The sequence below is a fragment of the Condylura cristata genome, unplaced genomic scaffold (assembly GCF_000260355.1).
Source record: "Condylura cristata isolate star-nosed mole 26May11 unplaced genomic scaffold, ConCri1.0 scaffold00013, whole genome shotgun sequence".
NCBI classification, from domain to species: domain Eukaryota; kingdom Metazoa; phylum Chordata; class Mammalia; order Eulipotyphla; family Talpidae; genus Condylura; species Condylura cristata.
This window is the reverse complement of record NW_004567114.1, coordinates 21,119,532-21,136,974: the sequence shown is the minus strand read 5'-3', so window position 1 is coordinate 21,136,974 and position 17,443 is coordinate 21,119,532. Positions and strand designations below refer to the sequence as shown.

General features: G+C 54.3%; 1 protein-coding gene across 1 annotated transcript in view; it reads right to left on the bottom strand.

Moving 5' to 3' along the window:
- LTBP2 (latent transforming growth factor beta binding protein 2) overlaps positions 1 to 17,443 on the bottom strand; it is a 92,351-nt gene that overhangs the window by 12,129 nt on the left and 62,779 nt on the right. The window contains 10 exon segments of the mRNA XM_012724390.1: positions 3,645 to 3,764; positions 7,756 to 7,884; positions 8,518 to 8,637; positions 8,992 to 9,105; positions 9,818 to 9,857; positions 10,955 to 10,974; positions 11,901 to 12,116; positions 12,374 to 12,538; positions 15,336 to 15,458; positions 16,958 to 17,032. Coding sequence (XP_012579844.1) covers positions 3,645 to 3,764; positions 7,756 to 7,884; positions 8,518 to 8,637; positions 8,992 to 9,105; positions 9,818 to 9,857; positions 10,955 to 10,974; positions 11,901 to 12,116; positions 12,374 to 12,538; positions 15,336 to 15,458; positions 16,958 to 17,032 — 1,122 coding nt within the window.

Genomic DNA, 17,443 nt, shown 5'->3' with positions numbered 1-17,443 from the left:
TTTACTTCTAGACAGACAGACTGACCGAACTCCAGAAGAAACAGGAGAATTTACTCTTCCTAAATGGGTAATTGTCCTTACACAGGTTTAGAAGCCTTGTGCCCCAAAGAAGACCTACTCAACACCAGGGGGGATATACAGGGGCAGGGCCGAGGGTCAGAACACAGGCTTTCTGTAAAGGGACTAAAGCCAGAAGCTGCCATTACAGAGCAGGATGGGCCCTGAAGCGAAGGGTGAGAATAATCTCCCCCGAGAAGCTGGGACACATCAAAGTCCTCTGTCCACGGCAACCAACGCCATTGTCGAGTCCCACGCTTCACCCTGGGACAAGAAGAGCAAGATGTACCCACAGGGTGTGCTCATGCAGCTCTGTGTCTGTAAAGAGACACTCAGAACCCTTAGGTAACCTGGGAGAAACTGAGGTAAGGCTCATCTCAGGAAAGGGGACAGCAGGAACCCCTGGTTGGATTGTGGTGACACCAGGACCAATGGGTTTAAGCATTTCTGAGAAGATGGAGATGGAGAGCATGAGACAGGGAAGACAGTGAAGGGTCTAGGACCACCCACTTTGGCTACCCAGCAGAGAGCAGCCAGAAGCCTGCTGGGCTTGGCAGAAGTGCCAGAGGGAGGATGGGCAAAGCCATTGGGGATGATGTATAATCCCTGCTTCGGGAGATGAAGAGAAAGGGGATGCAGCAAATGACATAAGGATCCTCCTCTAATACTCTGAATAAGAGAAAAAGGAGTGTTGGACCTCTTCCACAGGGTTCAGAGGTGTGTGAAGGGGGCAAAGAACCATGAGGTGTGTCCTGCCTCAAATGCCTTGCATGTTTCTGCTGGTGTTGGTGCAGAGTCGCACACTCGCTGTTCAGGAGGCTTGTGGCACTCACGAATGGTGCTCACCAAATATGTCAGCTCTCCACAAGCCATGGTGGGCTTGTGCCTCTTGGCCCTTGGGCTTAGGTGGGGCCAGGGGACTAGTGCTGGCCAGGAGCTCTGAGTAGACGAGTGCTACCGAGAGGCTGTGCTCTTTCTGCCATGGAGAATGGCCACACTCGTGGTACTGGCTATTCCTTTTGCCTGGTTCTAGAGGGAGGAAACATGGGATAAGAGCCCCCCTCCTGCCATGATGGACATATGACATTGGTCAGAGATACATCTTGCTGTGTTCTCAGTCACTAAGATTGGGGCTATTTGTTAATGCAGCATAACACAATCTAGCCCAGTACACCACTACTGGCTTCCTTCCTCAGCCAGAGACACAGCCAGTGATGGTCATGCCTGAGCATTCCGTGAGCAAGTGGCAGGGGTAGGGGGTGGATTTGAGCAGTCCTAAGTCTCCACCCGGGCCAGGCAAAGGGCTCTCCTCATGGAAGTGGAGGTCAGGGGCCATCAGCTAAGCCAATCAAAGGAAGCCAGGTAATGACTCTGAATGACGAGAATTCCACTTCTAATCAGTCTGAGTTAAGGGCACAGCCTCTAATATCAGATACTGATGTTCCACCAGCCTTTTGGCACCTAAATTGGCATCAGACTTTTCTGCCCAGTCTTGGGTTTGCATTTTAGCCTAAGATCATGGTGGGTGGGTCTGACCTGATCATTAGAGGCAGGAGCTGTCTGTCTTGCCCTATTTCTAGCCCATGTCTGGGACACTGCTCAAATGCAAAAATTGTTTGTCACTGAAGAATAAGACCATGTGACTAAAATGTCATACTCTCTTGGTAGGAGACTGTTGAAGAGGTCCCAGAAGAGCCATGGGAACAGTCGCCAGGGAACAGCTTGCCGGCGGGAGGTGGGGCGGATCTGGGAGCCTCTCTAAGCAGGCCTCAGCCCTTGTGAGAGGAAATTCAAGGGCACCTGCCTCTGTGAGCCCACCGGGGAGGGAGGGAGCTCAGCCAGGGGCCAGAAGCTCAGGTGAGCTTGGATGTGGCTGGGGTGGGGTGACAGCAAGGCCTGGGTGGTCTGCAGGGCCATCCAACCCCTCTCTGTGGGAACCGCAGTCCTGGTACGACAGAAATACCATGAAGACTGTTGGGTGGGCTGTCGTCCAGACCATGAAGGCCTCTCACCAGAGACTTTGGGTTGAAGTGAAGACAGTGGTTTCTTAGTTGGAGAAAGAAGAAAGAGGGCAAGGAAATTGACTGGGCTCACGGAGTGATGGGCTGGGTCTGTGGTTGCTGATGGAAATCTGGAGAAGCGTTCAGGGCACATCAGTCTTTCTGTCGACAGGCTCAGTGTGTCTGCCCTGGGCCAGGAACTCAGCCTGGCCTCTGGGTTGAGGCGTGTGTCTATCTAGAACTTTTGTTCTGGAAAGGCAGGGACAATGGACGGAGTGGACAGGGGCGTGGAGCGAGCCTGAATGTGAGAAGGAACCCCAGATCGTAATACTGCCCCCCTCTGTATGGGTACTTTGAATGCTGTTGCTTGTTCAGTCCACACAAGAGCCTCTGAGATGGGAATTATGGTTTCCTTTTTCAGATGTCGAACAAGAGCCAAACCCAGGCCTGTCTTCACCACAGCCTGTGCCCTTGACACTGTTATAAGCCTGATCATTTTAATGTTCTGATAGATTTTCGGTTCATTTCCTTTAGATTTGCTTTTCTTTTCAACAAGTCCTGATGTCAAGTTCATAAGGTTGTTCAGTGACGTTCCTAGCTCAGCACCTGGCACAGAGCAGGCACCTGTCAAATGCTGACTCCCTTCACTCTCCACTATCCTGAAAATTGCCAGGCTGCCTGCTTCCATCATGCTAATGATGACCAGGAATGGCTTCTGGTCTTGCTCTTGTGTGGGCCTGACTTCTACGGGGGAGCGTTGAGAGGGGCTGTGACATTTGGGGCTCAGCGAGAATGTCATCTGTCCTACACCCAGGAAGCTCCCCCACTAAGAACCTCTCGGACCCTGGGCTTTGCTTCCGTGGCAGCGGCTTTGGGCAAGAGGGCACAGACTCATCCTTCAGCTCCAGCACCCTCTGGAACCAGGCGAATCCTAGTCAGGGGAAACCTGGCGGCTGGGAAGATTCTGGGCCTCATCAGGCAGGTTTCTGGTTTACCCTCATCTAGTCTAGTCTCGGCCAGTCTTGGGAGCATGTAACTCAGGCCTCTTGCAAACACTTGACAGCTCAGTCTGGCAGGAAGGTGGCAGTGCAGAGCATCCAGGAGCTGGCTTGACAGTGGCAGGTTCAAACCAGTCTGGAGATCAGTTACCAATGTCACTCCACTTTTTGGCAGGACCTGAGAAGGGGGCAGGGTTGGGGCAAGAACTGGGTCTTATTCATTCATTCAACTGGCATCGTTGGTGTGCCCAAAGCATAGGCACTTACTGAGCGACACTAAGCACACGGCCCAGCCCTGAGGAGCTCACAGCCTAACAAGCTTTAGCAAGGAGTCCGCGGCTGAGGCCCTGAGCGGCTCCCTGGATGGATGCCCACAGCTCCTGGGTGCTGCCCACAGCTGTGCCCACCTTCTGCAGGGGCAAGTGGGATGCCAAATGCCACTGAGAGGATGGAAGGGTTCCAGAACTCCAGACAGGTTTCGGGGGACCCATTGAGGACAAGCTAGAAGGCATGTTAGGGGTAGATAGTGCAACAGGAGGGCCAAGAGATGGTGGGGCATCAGACTGCCCTCCAGAGACCCTCTCCTTACCTTGGCAGTGTCCCGTCCTCACCATGATGTAGCCCTGGTCACACTCGCAGTGGTATGAACCCTCAGTGTTGGTGCAGCGCCCGCCGACACACACCCCTGGCTGCTCACACTCGTCTATGTCTGTGAACACACAGAAAGCCACACTCTGCAGCCAGCCTGGTAGGGGGCCGTGGGTTACGCCCTCCGGGGATGAGGACAAGGACGCCCAGGCTGAGGCCCAGGCAGCGAGGGCATCTGGGTGCAGCTATGGTCAAGCGGCAAAGGGCGCCTAGTCTGAGAATGATCCAGCTTGGATGTCCGCAAAACCCTGAGTCCTCTCTGAAGGGAGGGTACTTTCGGAGCCCATGGGGGCCCTTCACAGCAATCTCTTCATGCCAGTACAAGGCCCAGGTGGCAGGCCATATGGCATGGTCTCCCTGCTGCGGGCACATCTCCCTAAGGTCTGCTCTTGGAGGTCTGAGGGGCCTTCTTAAAGGTTTGGGATGAAGCAGCCAGCCAGCGAGCACCCCAGGCCGCACTGGATCTATCCATGTGGCTTATCCCATTGTTCCAGAGCAAACCGGTTCCCTCGACGACATAAAACCCCAACCCTGGTCATGCTGCTCCCTCGCTTAAACCCCTACCAGAGTTCCCCGCTGCCCTGGCGCAGCTCACAAGGCTTCACCACCTGGCCCAGCCTTGTAGCTCCTAATACCCGCTGTCCTGCCGCCAAGCCTCTGTTCACACAAAGGATTCTGTTTGGGATCGTTGCTCACCTTGGCAGCAGAGGGAGACTTAATTCCACTCCGAGGACTGGTTCATGTTGAGACTCTCGGTCACTCAAACCACTGCCCATTCCCTGCCTCCACAGGGAATTACTGGCGGGCTCCCCTTTGCCCCTCACCCCCAGTACTGGTTCAAACACTTCACAGTCTTTGTGCAGATTAAAGGGTTTGCAAAAGGGAAGCACCGAAGAAATGTTAACCACTATGTCATGTGTGCATTGCCTAGCCTGTAAAGTCCAAACTCCTCAGCCTGGTAGGTGAGATCTTTTATGATCTGGTCTACTTTTCTCACCTTGGCTGGCTCCTGCCTCCCACATAACTCCTGGACTCCATCACACAAGACCTGCTTTTGCACTTCTGCACATGCTGTTCCAATGCCTGAAGCGGCTGCCCACCCACAGCCGGGCTCCCTCCACTCATCCCTGCTATTAGGCTGACCCCACGTGCCTCTGACCACACACTTAAAGTAACTGCTCATTTCCCCGTTGCTGAAAATGTGTCTTAGTGTCCAAGAGCCCCCAGGGTCCAACACAGAAACAAACCCCTCCCCAAAGTGCTTCTTGAATGGATAGAATAGGAACCTTCTGCTTGTAAACAGTGTTTCCATGGAAAAACTTCATAGAACTAGAGCACAATGGAGTCAGTGGCAGAAGGTGTAAAATGGATGCTGGTTAGCATTTCTTCAGGGCTCCCCTTTTGCTAAACCTTTAATCTCAAGCCCAGGATTCTGACCCAGCAGGACTGGGCTGGCCCAGGGACCTGCATGCTAGCAACTCCCAGGCAATTCTGAAGTAACTGGCCCTCACTTTGAGATACTCCAATCCCAGTGGAAAAGAAAAAGGGACTAGGAGGTAGAGCCTTCTGTGGGACCGTGATAATGGACCCACAAACTGGTAGGACCAGGATGACTGATAGATGAAGCTGGGAAAACAGACTTGCTCTATGGAGAGAAATAGATACGGTAAACAAAACAAAACAAAACAAAACAAAAACCATGAGGGCGTCAAGGCAGAGTAACACTTGCCTTGAAAGGCAAAACTATAATGAAAATGTAGGTGAATATCTTTGTGACTTGGGTGGGAAAGGGCTTCTCAAATAAAGCCCCCAATGCATTAAAATAAGGCAAAAAGGTGAACTTCAGTATGTCAGAATTAAGAATTTCTGTTAAAAGGACACGTAGAAGTTAGCAGACAGAAGACAAAACAGAAGCTACAAAATCTAAGCCCAGCCAAGTAGCTGAAATATATGAGAAGCCGTAAGGAAAACCACCAACATTACGTCTGAAGAGGTGAAACCTACAGCCCCAAGTTATACATGGAGTTGTAAACCAACTGTTAACCGCAATAAAAAAGAATACTGTTGGAAAACTGAGCAGAAGACAAGAACAAGCAATTTCCAGATAAGGAAATCCTACAATTACACAGAGATGTCCATACATATTAGTAAAGTACAAATTAATTTTAAACATTTGATATTCACAAAATTTTATATGAATTAATAATGTACACATTATTTTGAGTGCTGTGACGTGTAATGATTTATTTTAATTATATAGATCAGTGACATAATTCCTAAGTAAAAATAATGATTAAAATCATGAGTTGTTTCACGGGCAAAATTTGGAAAGCAGATGTCATCCTGGATAAGGCCTCGTTAAGTGGCGCCCAGGTCCCCTGGGAAAGCCCTGACAGCTGACCTTGTGCCTGCCTCTCGTCTCCTGTCTGTTGGGACTGGCGGAGAACTCCTGGACATCCAGGCTGGCATGGTGAAGCCCTGTCTGCGCCGGGAATGGCAGCCACATTCTGTGCCCCAGGCACCTGTCAGGGCTGTGAAGCCCGAGAAGCCACTGCCCCAGCCCCAGCCTCTCCCTTCACTAATGCCAAGCTATTCTGAGTACTGCAGCCTTGGTCATCTCCTTGAAAGCCAGCTGACCGCATCACCTCCCTCTGCTCCCAGGCCTCTGCTGGCTCCCTCTGCTTGCGGGACAGTATCCAAGCCCTTCAGCCTGGCTCTCAGACCCTTCACAGACGGGCCTCGGCTCCTGCCACTTCCTCTGTAACCCGTGCTCCAGCCACACTGGATTTATCGTTCCTCCCAGGGCATGCCAGGCTTGTTCACTGCTCTGCTCTCTGCAGAAACAGTTCGCTTTCTCCGGAGTGCCCTCTGGCCTGCGTCCCGTCACCAGGCATGTAAGGGAGTGTTGTTGGAAGCAGACTATACTTTGGGGTCAGAACAACTTCGATTCTATTTCCAGCTCTGCCACAGCTAGGTGTGAGGTCCCGGGTGTTTAATCCACCCCTCTGAGCCTCAGTTTGCTAAACTATAAAATGAGGATCAGGACTTCTACTGCACACTGGGGTGATAAGCTTCAGAAAGTGACGTGCATAGGAGGTGTCAGCATGAGTGCTCACTCAGTGGTGCCTTATTCCACCGCAGCACAGAGCTCCCCACACCCCCCAGTAGAGCCAGATGCTTCTTCATTTGGATCCCCTGGTGCCTCCCTGAGCACCTCACTCATCTCACAGTCGCCAGAGCTGACACATCACTGGCACATGGGTGCTTTGGTGCTGAAGGAAAGGCTCACACACTCGTCCCATTAATTAACTAATCGTCACTCTTCCATTAAGTGAGGCAGTTCCACACCTCTTTTTCCATCCCCCATAATCCTGGGTGGCTTTGGTCTCTGAAGACCAGTTCCTTGGGGGAGGGGGGTCAGTGTCCCAGGGGACCCTGGCAAAGGGAGGGCACCAGCTGCTAGGAGGCGCCTGTACGTGACCACTGGGGTGTCCCGGTTGAACCAGCACTGTGGACCCCTAGAATAGCAGTGCTCTCCAGCTGTCGGATTCCTACTGGGTTATGAACCATAGGGGCTGGGTGGAAGTGTGGAGTCATAACTGACCTTTGAGAACTCACTCATGAAATTGTGTCCAGAGCCTTTCGCAGAACAGTATAAATGCCAGTATTTAAGGTTTGCATTAGCAGCATCTGGACCAGGGTTCACAAAGCCTCGTAAGTTTCCAAACTACTGAGGACCCACCCACTTCTCAAGAAGGCTCTGCTCCCCCATCTGCCAGGAGCCTCAGTGGGCGACCCTCAACTGATGAGGTTGAAAGCAACACCTCGGCCATGTCCCCTGTCCCCTTCACACTCAGCTCCAGCCACGATCCCTGGAGTCTTGATGGATGTTGATGCCTTGTGCATTTGCACCCCTCAGGGTTTCTCCCAAGTCAGGTCCCGAGACTCCCACGGTCCCCACCCTGCAGCACAGTGGGTGGCTGGGTACTGTGACAAGCTCCACTTCAACACTAACCTCTGGGGTTTGTGCCCAGCCCAGGGGCTCAGCTTACCTCGGCATTCCTGCGAGGCCCCCGAGGTGGCCAGCATGTAGCCAGGGTAGCAGAAGCAGGAGTAGGAGCCCACACGGTTGACACAGCGCCCTCTTCCCAGACACGGGTCCCTTAGACACTCATTGTCATCTGGGAAGGGGAAGGAGAGCGGTCAGGGAGGCCAGCAGTGTCTTTCCTTGGGTACCTGCCAGCAGCCTGCCTATGCTAGGGGCCAACTAGGGATGGTGCTGTGGAGAAGGAAGGAATGAGGGGCCAAAGGAGGCCAGGGAGATGACAAGTGTGTAAGCCACGAGATTGGCCCATTGGGCCCACTGAAGTAGCCAGGGCTCCGGGTGGCTACCCAGTATTCCTTACCTCGCCATGTCCCTTAGGGTCATATGGATGTTTCTCCCTTGTATAGAAATATTGGGGGTGGGGCATGATCAGGTGCACACTTGATGACCTATCCCCTGAGGGATGGCCCTGGCAGAGGTACTAATCCCAAGAGCAGGCCTCTGCAGGCAGCGAGGAGGCCAGCTTGAGGGGAGCGGGCTTAGCTCAGAACCAATGGCTGCTGGACACAGTTGTGGGGTGGCTTCCCATTCTCCTGAAGTCCTGGAGACTCTGGCTGGCGATCACAGAGATTGGTCCCCCCAAGGTTAAGTTAGCTTGTCCACAGAGTCTGTGCCCTGCCTCCACCCATCAACCTCACAGCACCGCTTGGACCTTCCTCTGCCTGGAGTCTCGACTGCCGCGGCTACAGAGTGAGCCCAGAGTGAATACCTGTACAGTAAGCCTGGCTGGGGTGCAGCCGGTAGCCGGGGCTGCAGACACATCTGTATCCATCTGGGAGGTTCACACACGTGCCGGGGCCGCAGATGTTGGTAGCACATCTGTCGATGTCTATGGAGACAGAAAACCAGGGGTCTTGGTGGACTGGGGCTCAGTGAAGGCAGTGGGGTGTGCAGGAGGCAGGGCACAGGGCTTCAGAGGACGCCCAGCAGCCTTCTCCCATTCTCAGCCAGGCCCCCACCCCATGTCTCTGTATAGTGGGCATGTGTGAGACCCCAGGGTCCTTTCACTTTCTCTTTCCTGGCTTCCTAAGAGCTCCCCATGCCCCAGGCAGGGCTCCTGTGCTGTGCAGGGTCCCCCTCTGTGAGATGAGGACAGGACACTGAGCCTGGAGACCACCCATCCTGTAGGGAGGCCTTGGAGCTGGCATGGATGGCCACAGACCATAGGGCCGCCTGTCGGTACCTGGGACACCCAAGGCATCCAGCGCATCAGTGGGGGAGATCACTTGCTCTTCGTGCCAGGCCCCTGGGACTGCCTGTGCAGGCGGCGGTGGTGTTGGCCTTCTGACAGCAACCCCTGCAAGAGGGAGCAGGTGGGTCATGGCCTGCGGGTCCCACCTCCTGCCTGGACACTGGTCCCAGACATGCTGATCATGGACTGCTCTTCCTTTCTCTCTTCTGCTCCAACTCCAAGAACCAGGGCAGGAGCCTACAGTGGGTCATCTCCTGTCTCTAGTCTCCTGCATTTGACCCGAGAGTCAGAGGACCTGAGCGTTCTCTCGGGTCTTAGAGCCTCACCCTCCATTTTGCCACAGATGAGGACACTGACCCTGGCAGTTATGACCACTTGCCCACGGCCAGCAAGTTGTTGGGGATGGGCCCAAAGCCCTGGTCTGATTCCAGTGTCACCACTCTCTTACTTGCACAGTGCTGGCAGTTGACAGGGCTCCCTTGATCATCACCAACTCACCAGCCCTGAGAGCAGCAGGGCAGGACAGGTGTGCATTTTATAGGTGAAGGAAACTTTCTGACTGAGCTTTCTGACTTCTAACAGTGCCCTGTTCTCAGCTCCAGTGACTCGCAGGTGGGGTCTGCACCAGGAAATGTAGAAAGGGCCCTGTGGCTAGGGAGATGCACGCTGAGCATATTTTGCTCACGGTCACGTCATCCACACCTCACCCTGCTGGAGCCCTGTGCATTATCACCTTTCATAGACTGATACCACTACTAGACTAGGTCTCTCCTTCCCTCCCGCCATGTTCCTGGGAGCTGCTCGGACGAGGACTTACCTGGGGCCCAGGCAAGCACTTGGGTAACATTGGTCTCGTCCTGCATGGAAACAGAGGGTCACTTGTGGTCCTCTCATCATACCTGAGATGTGCCTTCTTCTGCCACACTCACCCCAACCTGTAGGCTTCTGGGCCAACTCACCCATTCACTTTTTCATTCATTCCAGGTATTGAAGAGCTCGTTCTATGGGCTGGACTTTCTGCTACATGCTAAACACTTTCTATCAGTGTCTTAATTGCTCTCAGCTACCCCAGGATGGTGCAGTCTAATGATTAAATGATGCATGCAGTGTGCCAGCTTAGCCTCCTACCAGCAAGGTAGGACATCACCGCTGACATCTGCTCACATTTCAGATAAAGCAACAGACGCTTCAGGGGTTAACTGGTCTACCTTGGATCACTGGGCAGTTAGGACCCAAGGTCACATCTGGTTTCCCTCCCATGGCCCACAGAGGAGATATGTAGTGAGAACCAGGAAGAGAGGAGGGGGCAGAGGATGTGGTCTTGGAGGGCAACACTTGGAGGGACAGAACAGTTTCACTCAGAAAATAGTGTTTGGGGACCACTTGGTATGCTGGGTTGAGGAACAGGGACTCAGTAGGGAGGGTAGACCAGCAAGAAAAGAAGCAGGTCCACTCTTCTGGTGGACACTTAGTTATTTATAGGAGGACCCTGGGTACAGGGATGGGAGTGGATCCCTACTCAGTGAAACGCTTTGAGGCTACTCACAGGTGTGCCTCAACTTCCCTGTGAGCCACACACAGAGGAGCCCTTGAGACTTAGGCAAATAGTGCAGACAGTGCTGAACCCAGAATGAATCTGGAACCGATTTTAGGCCTCAACCGCAGATCTTATAGCTTGAGTGACAGCCAGGATTAACAGGTTGTGTTCCTACCTACTTTCCAGGGCCCTCAGACCATCCCCCACCAAAGGGTACTTGCATCATAGCTGCTCCAAAAACTGTTGTTATTACTCCCTTTTGGGTAAAACTGGGGCTTTGGCATTCACCAAGTAAAACCTTACGTAGGACCACGTTTCTCTCTTCCCTCCCTCCCAGGACATTGTCCTAAAGTCCCAGTGGCTCCCAGGTCTTCTCCCTGCCACATTTCCCAACTCCCTGGTGGAGGACTCACTCACCTGGCCAGCCTGAGAGTCCCCTGGGAAGGGAAGGTGAGAACATTAGCTCAAGAGTCTGATGGATTTCTCCCTTCCACCCATGGCCGGGACTGGTTCCGCCTGTCAGCAACCTCCTGACCTCGTGCCAAGCAGGAGAGAGCTCTGACTCTTCTTGCCTGCATCACCCTCCTGCCCTGCTGGGATGGGTAACCATAGACCCTCAGGGCTGGTAAGAGGAAACCTCCCATTATCCTTTAAGACCACAGCAATGGGAGACCACCCCTCCACCCTGGTCCCAGCTGTCACCCCTCTCCTTGCCCTATCACCTCCCCCTTAAGCCTCCCACCAACACTGGGTTGCTCCATCCCCACAGGCCAGGAGCACAACTTTAAAAGGAGAGGAGGTGCTCCTGGCTTGGCTAATGCGTAGTTTCCATGACATCTGGGGCTTTGGTCTGCCTTCTCTGTCTGTTTAGATGGACAGTTATCACATAGTTCACTGGTCCGAATATGTTCTTGGACTCCTGTACTCAGTGTTGCCAGCAACCTGGACAGGCTTCTGCTGGCTTCCCAGGGCAATGTCCAGGGCCTCAGGTCCAGTCCCCTCCCAGCTCCATGCCTCTGGGGCCCAAGACTGGTGAACTGGAGTTAGGATCTGACTCTAAGGCTATGGGAAGGGATCCACCAGCTCTTCAGGTCTCGTGACCAGTACCAGAGCAGAAACTGCATGGCTCAGGGCAGAGGCTAGAAAGGCCTGACCAACTGGAATGCTAATGACCCCTCTCACCCCCATAATTCCCTGGCTGGGGGCCTCTTGCTCCCAACAGGAGAGGTCATCCCAGGCCATGAGCACACGTTCCCAGGGCTGGATGCTGCTGCTTCAACTCCCTTTCCTAATGTACCCAGCTCTTTGAGGCACTGTAACATAGCGGGGCGCGCCCCTCAGGCGTCTACCCCAGGCGAGATACCCTTATCAGGGGTGGCTCCAGCCTCCTGCCAAGTGTCGGTGACCACCCGGAGTGGCTGCCTCTCAGCAGGCCTGAGCAGGGTCCTATTGCTCTTCTGCCCTTGCTCCTTCGAGGGCCTGGCGAGTTCCTCCTCCTCCGCTTTCCTCATGGACAGGCGGATGTCTGAGCTGGAGTAGGTGTAGCCGTGGCCAGCAGGGCAGATCTCCCTGAAGGCTTCTGCAAGGCCCAGAAACAGGACAAGCTAAGGGGTGCAGTTCCTGCAGGTCCCCAGCCCCCGACCCCACCCTGTCCTGCCCTTTGGGTGGGGGTGTCAAGGCAGGAAGGAGAAGGGGAACTCCACGTTGTAAGGAGCTGAGCAAAGGGAAAGACTAAGGGTCTTCTAGCTTGAGGGAGCTTCACCCAGGTAGGGGAGGGGCCACTGGCTTAGAGGATGCCCCTTGGTGGCCAAAGTTGAGATGGGGGCAGAAGGTTACCTGTGCCAGGCAGGGGGCATTTCTCACACTTGCTGCCCCATGCTTTGCCCACTCGGCTGCAGCAGCATATCTGCTTGGTGATCCGCTGGGCCAAAGGCAGGGTGCAGGTGCCAGGCCCCAGCGACCGGTAGCAGAACCCCTGCTGCATGGAGACGGCTTTGTCGGCTGCAACAGACATGGCAGGGGGGGTGGGCAGGTGGCAACGTGAGGGGAGAGCTCTGGGGGGTGGACCATAGGGGCTGGAGCCACTCTCTGTGTGCACTCAGACTGGCCTGGCCCAGGGCTCAGTCTGGGGGCCCGGGGGCCCTGCAAGCATTCACGAAGCTTTAGGAGGAGGAACGGCAGGGTGGGTGTTCAGCACCTTCTCATGTCACTGGCTGGAGGTAACGCCCACCCTCGCAGGCGGAGCTGAGCGCAGGCAGTGGAGATGTGCCTGCTTGTCTGCAGATTCTCGGTTTACATGTGTTTCCCTAGAACCCGAAGTGGGCCTGGAGTTGAGTGGGAGCAGTGTGCCCCGAGGGCCACAGGGTCCTTGAGAACCAAAGTCCTGATAGGAACTTTGAGGACAGTTGTGGGCGACTCTGTAACCTGAGCACTCTGCGGTGTTGCCCTGCGGCTGCTCTGTCAGGACCGCTGGCTGGCGGGTGGGCGGCTAGAGCCGTGGGCCCAAATCCTGTGGTCTACAGGGACTGTGAGATGTGAGTTTAGACAACAACAACCCCACTCTGTTGTCCCCTTCTACTTTGATAGTGAACTATTTTCTAGTAAATTAGCTCAAGGGAAGATGAAGAAGTCGTGCTGAGTCAGAAGAGGCCGGACCCCTTGGAAGGCCAGAGGTGGGTGAAGAGGACCCAACACTCAAAGCTGAGGAACGGGTGACTCTGGGGAAGTCCTGGGGCAGGACCCAGGACTCAGCAGACCAAATTCAAATCCCAGTTCCTCCACAGGTTACACGACCTCCCTGGGTTTTCACACCTTCTGTGTAAAATAAGGATGACAACAATCCCACAGGGGTAGACGCGTCTACTTCTGCCCGCTCAGCACTTTTGGCTCCACATTTGTTATTAGCACCTTGGTTCTCCCATGAGATCACCCCTTCCCATTCTTGGCCCATGTGGATGGGGTGCAGATTGCTCCCATTCCCTGACTGAAGGAGTGTGAGCCCATACCCCGGGCGGCAGAGATTGGGTCAGGATGGGCACGTGAACAGGGAAGCCCAGTGGTGACGCTCAGCTTGGGATTTCCTCTGGATTATTAGAAGTCCTTTTGATTTTTTTTTTTTTTTGTATTTTATATTGAGTTTGTGAGACAGGGACTCTGATGGGCCTACAGTGTCTGGGAGTCATCTATGACATCAACACAGAGGGAAGAGAAGAGACATCCTAAAGACCCTGTGGGCACCTGGATCCAGCCACGCCTGAGGCCTGCTCCCTTTGGACTGGACTTCCTAGGTGTATGGGCCAATGAATTATCATGGCTTAAGACAGTGTGAGTTGGATTTCTGCCACTTGGAATGCAAAGACTCCTGACTGATAGACCTTTGTTTAGAGCAATGTAAGTGGTAGTGCCTGGTCTAAAGACTTGCTATTCAGGGAAATCGTCCGTCAGTCCACAGCCTGGGTCTTCCAGGCAACCTCTGCCTCCAGCAGCCTCTTGTCTTGGGACACTGTAAGGAAGAGCCTGTCCCTTTGACCCTTTGATTCCCTGGGGTGGAGGGGATCCAGTTGGGGATGCTGGAGGCTGACCCACCTCTGACACTGTTCCACTGACCTGGGTCAGGTGGCAGGGAGGGCAGAACTAAGAAGGAAGGGGAAAGAAATTCTCTGTCTTCTCTCACCTACGGGGAGGTGAGTCATTGGAGGAGGCCGAGGGGGATACTAGAGAGCAAGGAAAAACTTAGACTCTCAAGGGCCACTCCGCTTCCCTGGATTAAGGGGTTCTTTCTGCCATTAATAAATGCGAGCCATCTTGGATGTTTAACATCTGCCTGACAGAGGAAACTTAAATGGAGGGTTAGGAGGGAGGAGGTGGCTTTGTGCCCCTCAAGGCCTTGATGGCATATCTGTCACCACAAAGTCTTCTCAAGAATGGCTGGGATCCAATCTCCTCTCTCCTTTCATATAGGGTGCTCCCTCGGGGAGGGGGGGTGCTGGATCTCCCCAGCTCACTACCTGGCAGTTTGCAGACTAGGGCTTGGCAGGTGACGGCGCCCTCTGCTATGCTGGGAGAGGCTGCCCAGACCCGGGTTGCCATTTCACAGAAGCTGGTAAGGACTGGTTTTATTTGCTCAGGTCAGGCTGTCCTGCCCAAAGAAATCCCCATCTGGGCTGTGGCATCAGCTCTGCCTCCTGTGTGTGTTTGGAGGCTGGGGGAGGGCGGCGGACAGCCTGGTCCTTTCCCAGTTAGAAACTGCAGAGGTCACTGGAGACAGCTGCCTGGTCTTGCAGGAACAGGGTGCTGGCACTATCCAGGAGATGTGTGTATTCAAGGACACAGAGACATGGAAAGGGGTTCACAGGATGTGGAAAGGCCGTGGGCACAAGCAGCCATGCTATTAATGCTAAGGACACGTCCTTTAAGAAAGGTCTTCAGTAAGTGACCGGGCTGCTATGCTGAGGCACAGAAAGAGGCAGCCGGGGTTCGCAGCTCTGCCAGACGTTAGAACAAAAGCTGTGCACCCACTCCCAAAGTAAAAAAGGCAACCGAGGTGACAGAAATGACCAGAGAAAAGACAAAGCAGAAAATGTTAATTCCAAACTGCAAAGCCCCCAAATAAGTGCCTAGAGCTGAAAGTGAGGAGGTTACCATTTCCTTTCTAGGAGAAAGGGGCTATTTTTGTACATCGGGCCTGACTCCAGGCTGAGCAGCAGACTCTGGGCCTTGGGCATGAGGTGATGGGGGCTGGGGAAAGGTCCCAAGGGGCCTCCCAATATCCCCTACCCCGGTCCCTGCCAGCACTCACACACACAGCGACTCCTCGAGGGATCCAGCATGAGGCCAGGCCTGCAGGTGCACAGGTAGCTGCCCCTGGTGTTCACACACTCCGAGTCCTTGCACAGGCCCAGGGCTGAGCACTCGTTGATGTCTGCAGGGTTAGAAGAGGTAAGCAAGCGCCTGCCCCGGCCAGGCCTGACGCAGGGGAGGGCCGCAAGTCAGTCCCCATGTAAAGTGGGAACGAGAGAGCTGCCATTGACTGAGTGCGAGCCCTCTGTGCCTCACTTTCCTCATTTGTAAAGTGCAAACAATGATAGTAACTACTAATAGTCTTATCAGGTGGATATGAGATAAAAGCTGCAAATTATTTGGTCTGATAACTGGTAGGTAATAAGAGCATAATGTTAAGAGTTAATGTTTACTGCATGCCTACAACAGGCAGGTACTGTGCCAGGTGCTTTACCTAAAGTACCTCATTTACTCCTCACAAATAATCGTATGTGTCCTTATTTCACAGGTGAAGAAACTGAGGCTCCAGGAGTTACTTCCCAGGGTCACTTAGCTAGTAGCAACTTGGGGGCACATGGGAAGCAGACAGCGGACAGCTCATTCTCATGAGACTAGCTGCCCAGTCTCTCCAAGTCAACCCTCTTCTAGAGACCCAGAAGCATCTCTGCAGGACCCAAGGCCTAGGGAACATTGTTGCTCTGAGCTGCAGGACGGAAGGACCCTCACTAGGAAGAGGAGGGTGGAGGCTGGATGCGGGAACTGGGGGGCAGAGGGTAAGGAGGGTGCGTCTGCAGGCTGGCCACCCACCCCAGGCCTGGGGAATGCTTGTGTAGCACAAGCCCAGGTGTGACATTAGCTTCCTTTGTCATCTCAGAAACAATTCACGCTGGAAGCTGCCTCTGCCAGGGGGGACATCCCAACCCCACTCTCTAAGCTGCAAGAAATCAGGGCGCCCTCTTGGCGCGGATGCCTTTGAGGACGGTGGTGAGATTCCTGAGGGGTCCGCCTCCGGGCCAGAGACCGCACACGGCAGCCCAGCCATCAGAGCCACCCGCCCCCTCAGGGCATTGGGGAAGTTGGCACTGAGCTCAGGAACGAAGGGCGAGGGATGACTCAGCCACCCCTTGGCAGGATACTCTACCGGGAGGGTGATGCTTGGGACTGGCCGTCTCTAGCTTGCGGTCAGAGTGCTGTCTAACCATAATCCGGCCTGCCTGTGGGCTCCCAGCCCCTCTTAGAGGGAGCCGCTCAACCCTCAGGGTACTGCAGGCTCTCCACCTATCCTCCAAGGTGAGCAGGCAGCTCTGGCAGGGCCCTGGGGGGGTCTGTGCTGCCCCCCCCGTGTGTGTGCCCAGGCTGCACTCGTGCATCTGCTCCTTTGCTTCGCTTCGGCTGTCCCTGGGTGGAATGCCGCTCTCCCTAGCTGCCAGCTCTCCTCACTCCCTGAACTAGATCCCGACTTGCTTAGGGGGAACCAGTGGCCCCCACAGTCCCCCAAACTGGGCTTTAGCAGTGCCCAGCAGAGACCACTCAGGTACCTGTAGCGGCACCTCCCATCTGAGTGGGAGGGGGCGTCCCTGGCATCACTGGGCTTCTGTCATGTCCCGTCCCCAAGCCAACCTGGGCCCCACTCATCCTTACCTTGGCAGTGAGTGAGATTCAGTCTCTTGTAGCCCTGGGGACACTCCAGCTGGCCATTTTCAATCACCGGGTAGTCTGAAGAGTGAAGGTACAGACAGGGCTCATGGAGGTCCTGGGGCTGCTGTGTCGCCCTGGCTGGGAGGTGGCCCCCCGTGTCCAGTCCAGTGCATAGCCCAGCCCGCAGCTGTGGGGTTCATCTCCCCAGGCCATGTCCCTGGGCACCCTGGGCCTGAACCTCTGCCCTGGTTCTCACCAGCTCTTCCTAAAAAAGTGATGCTAATTAGCTGTGTGTCTACATGTTTTGTATATATATGTAGTTATAATAGTGTATCTGCAGTAAATATTATACTAATGCTGGCATGTGCTTGAACAAGGGGTTTCCTTGCTTTTGTATTTTTTTTTAAAGATTTATTTATTTATTCGTACAGAACTGGGGTACAGGCCAGAGATGCGGAGGGTGAGAGGCTTCACCAGAGACAGAGCGGG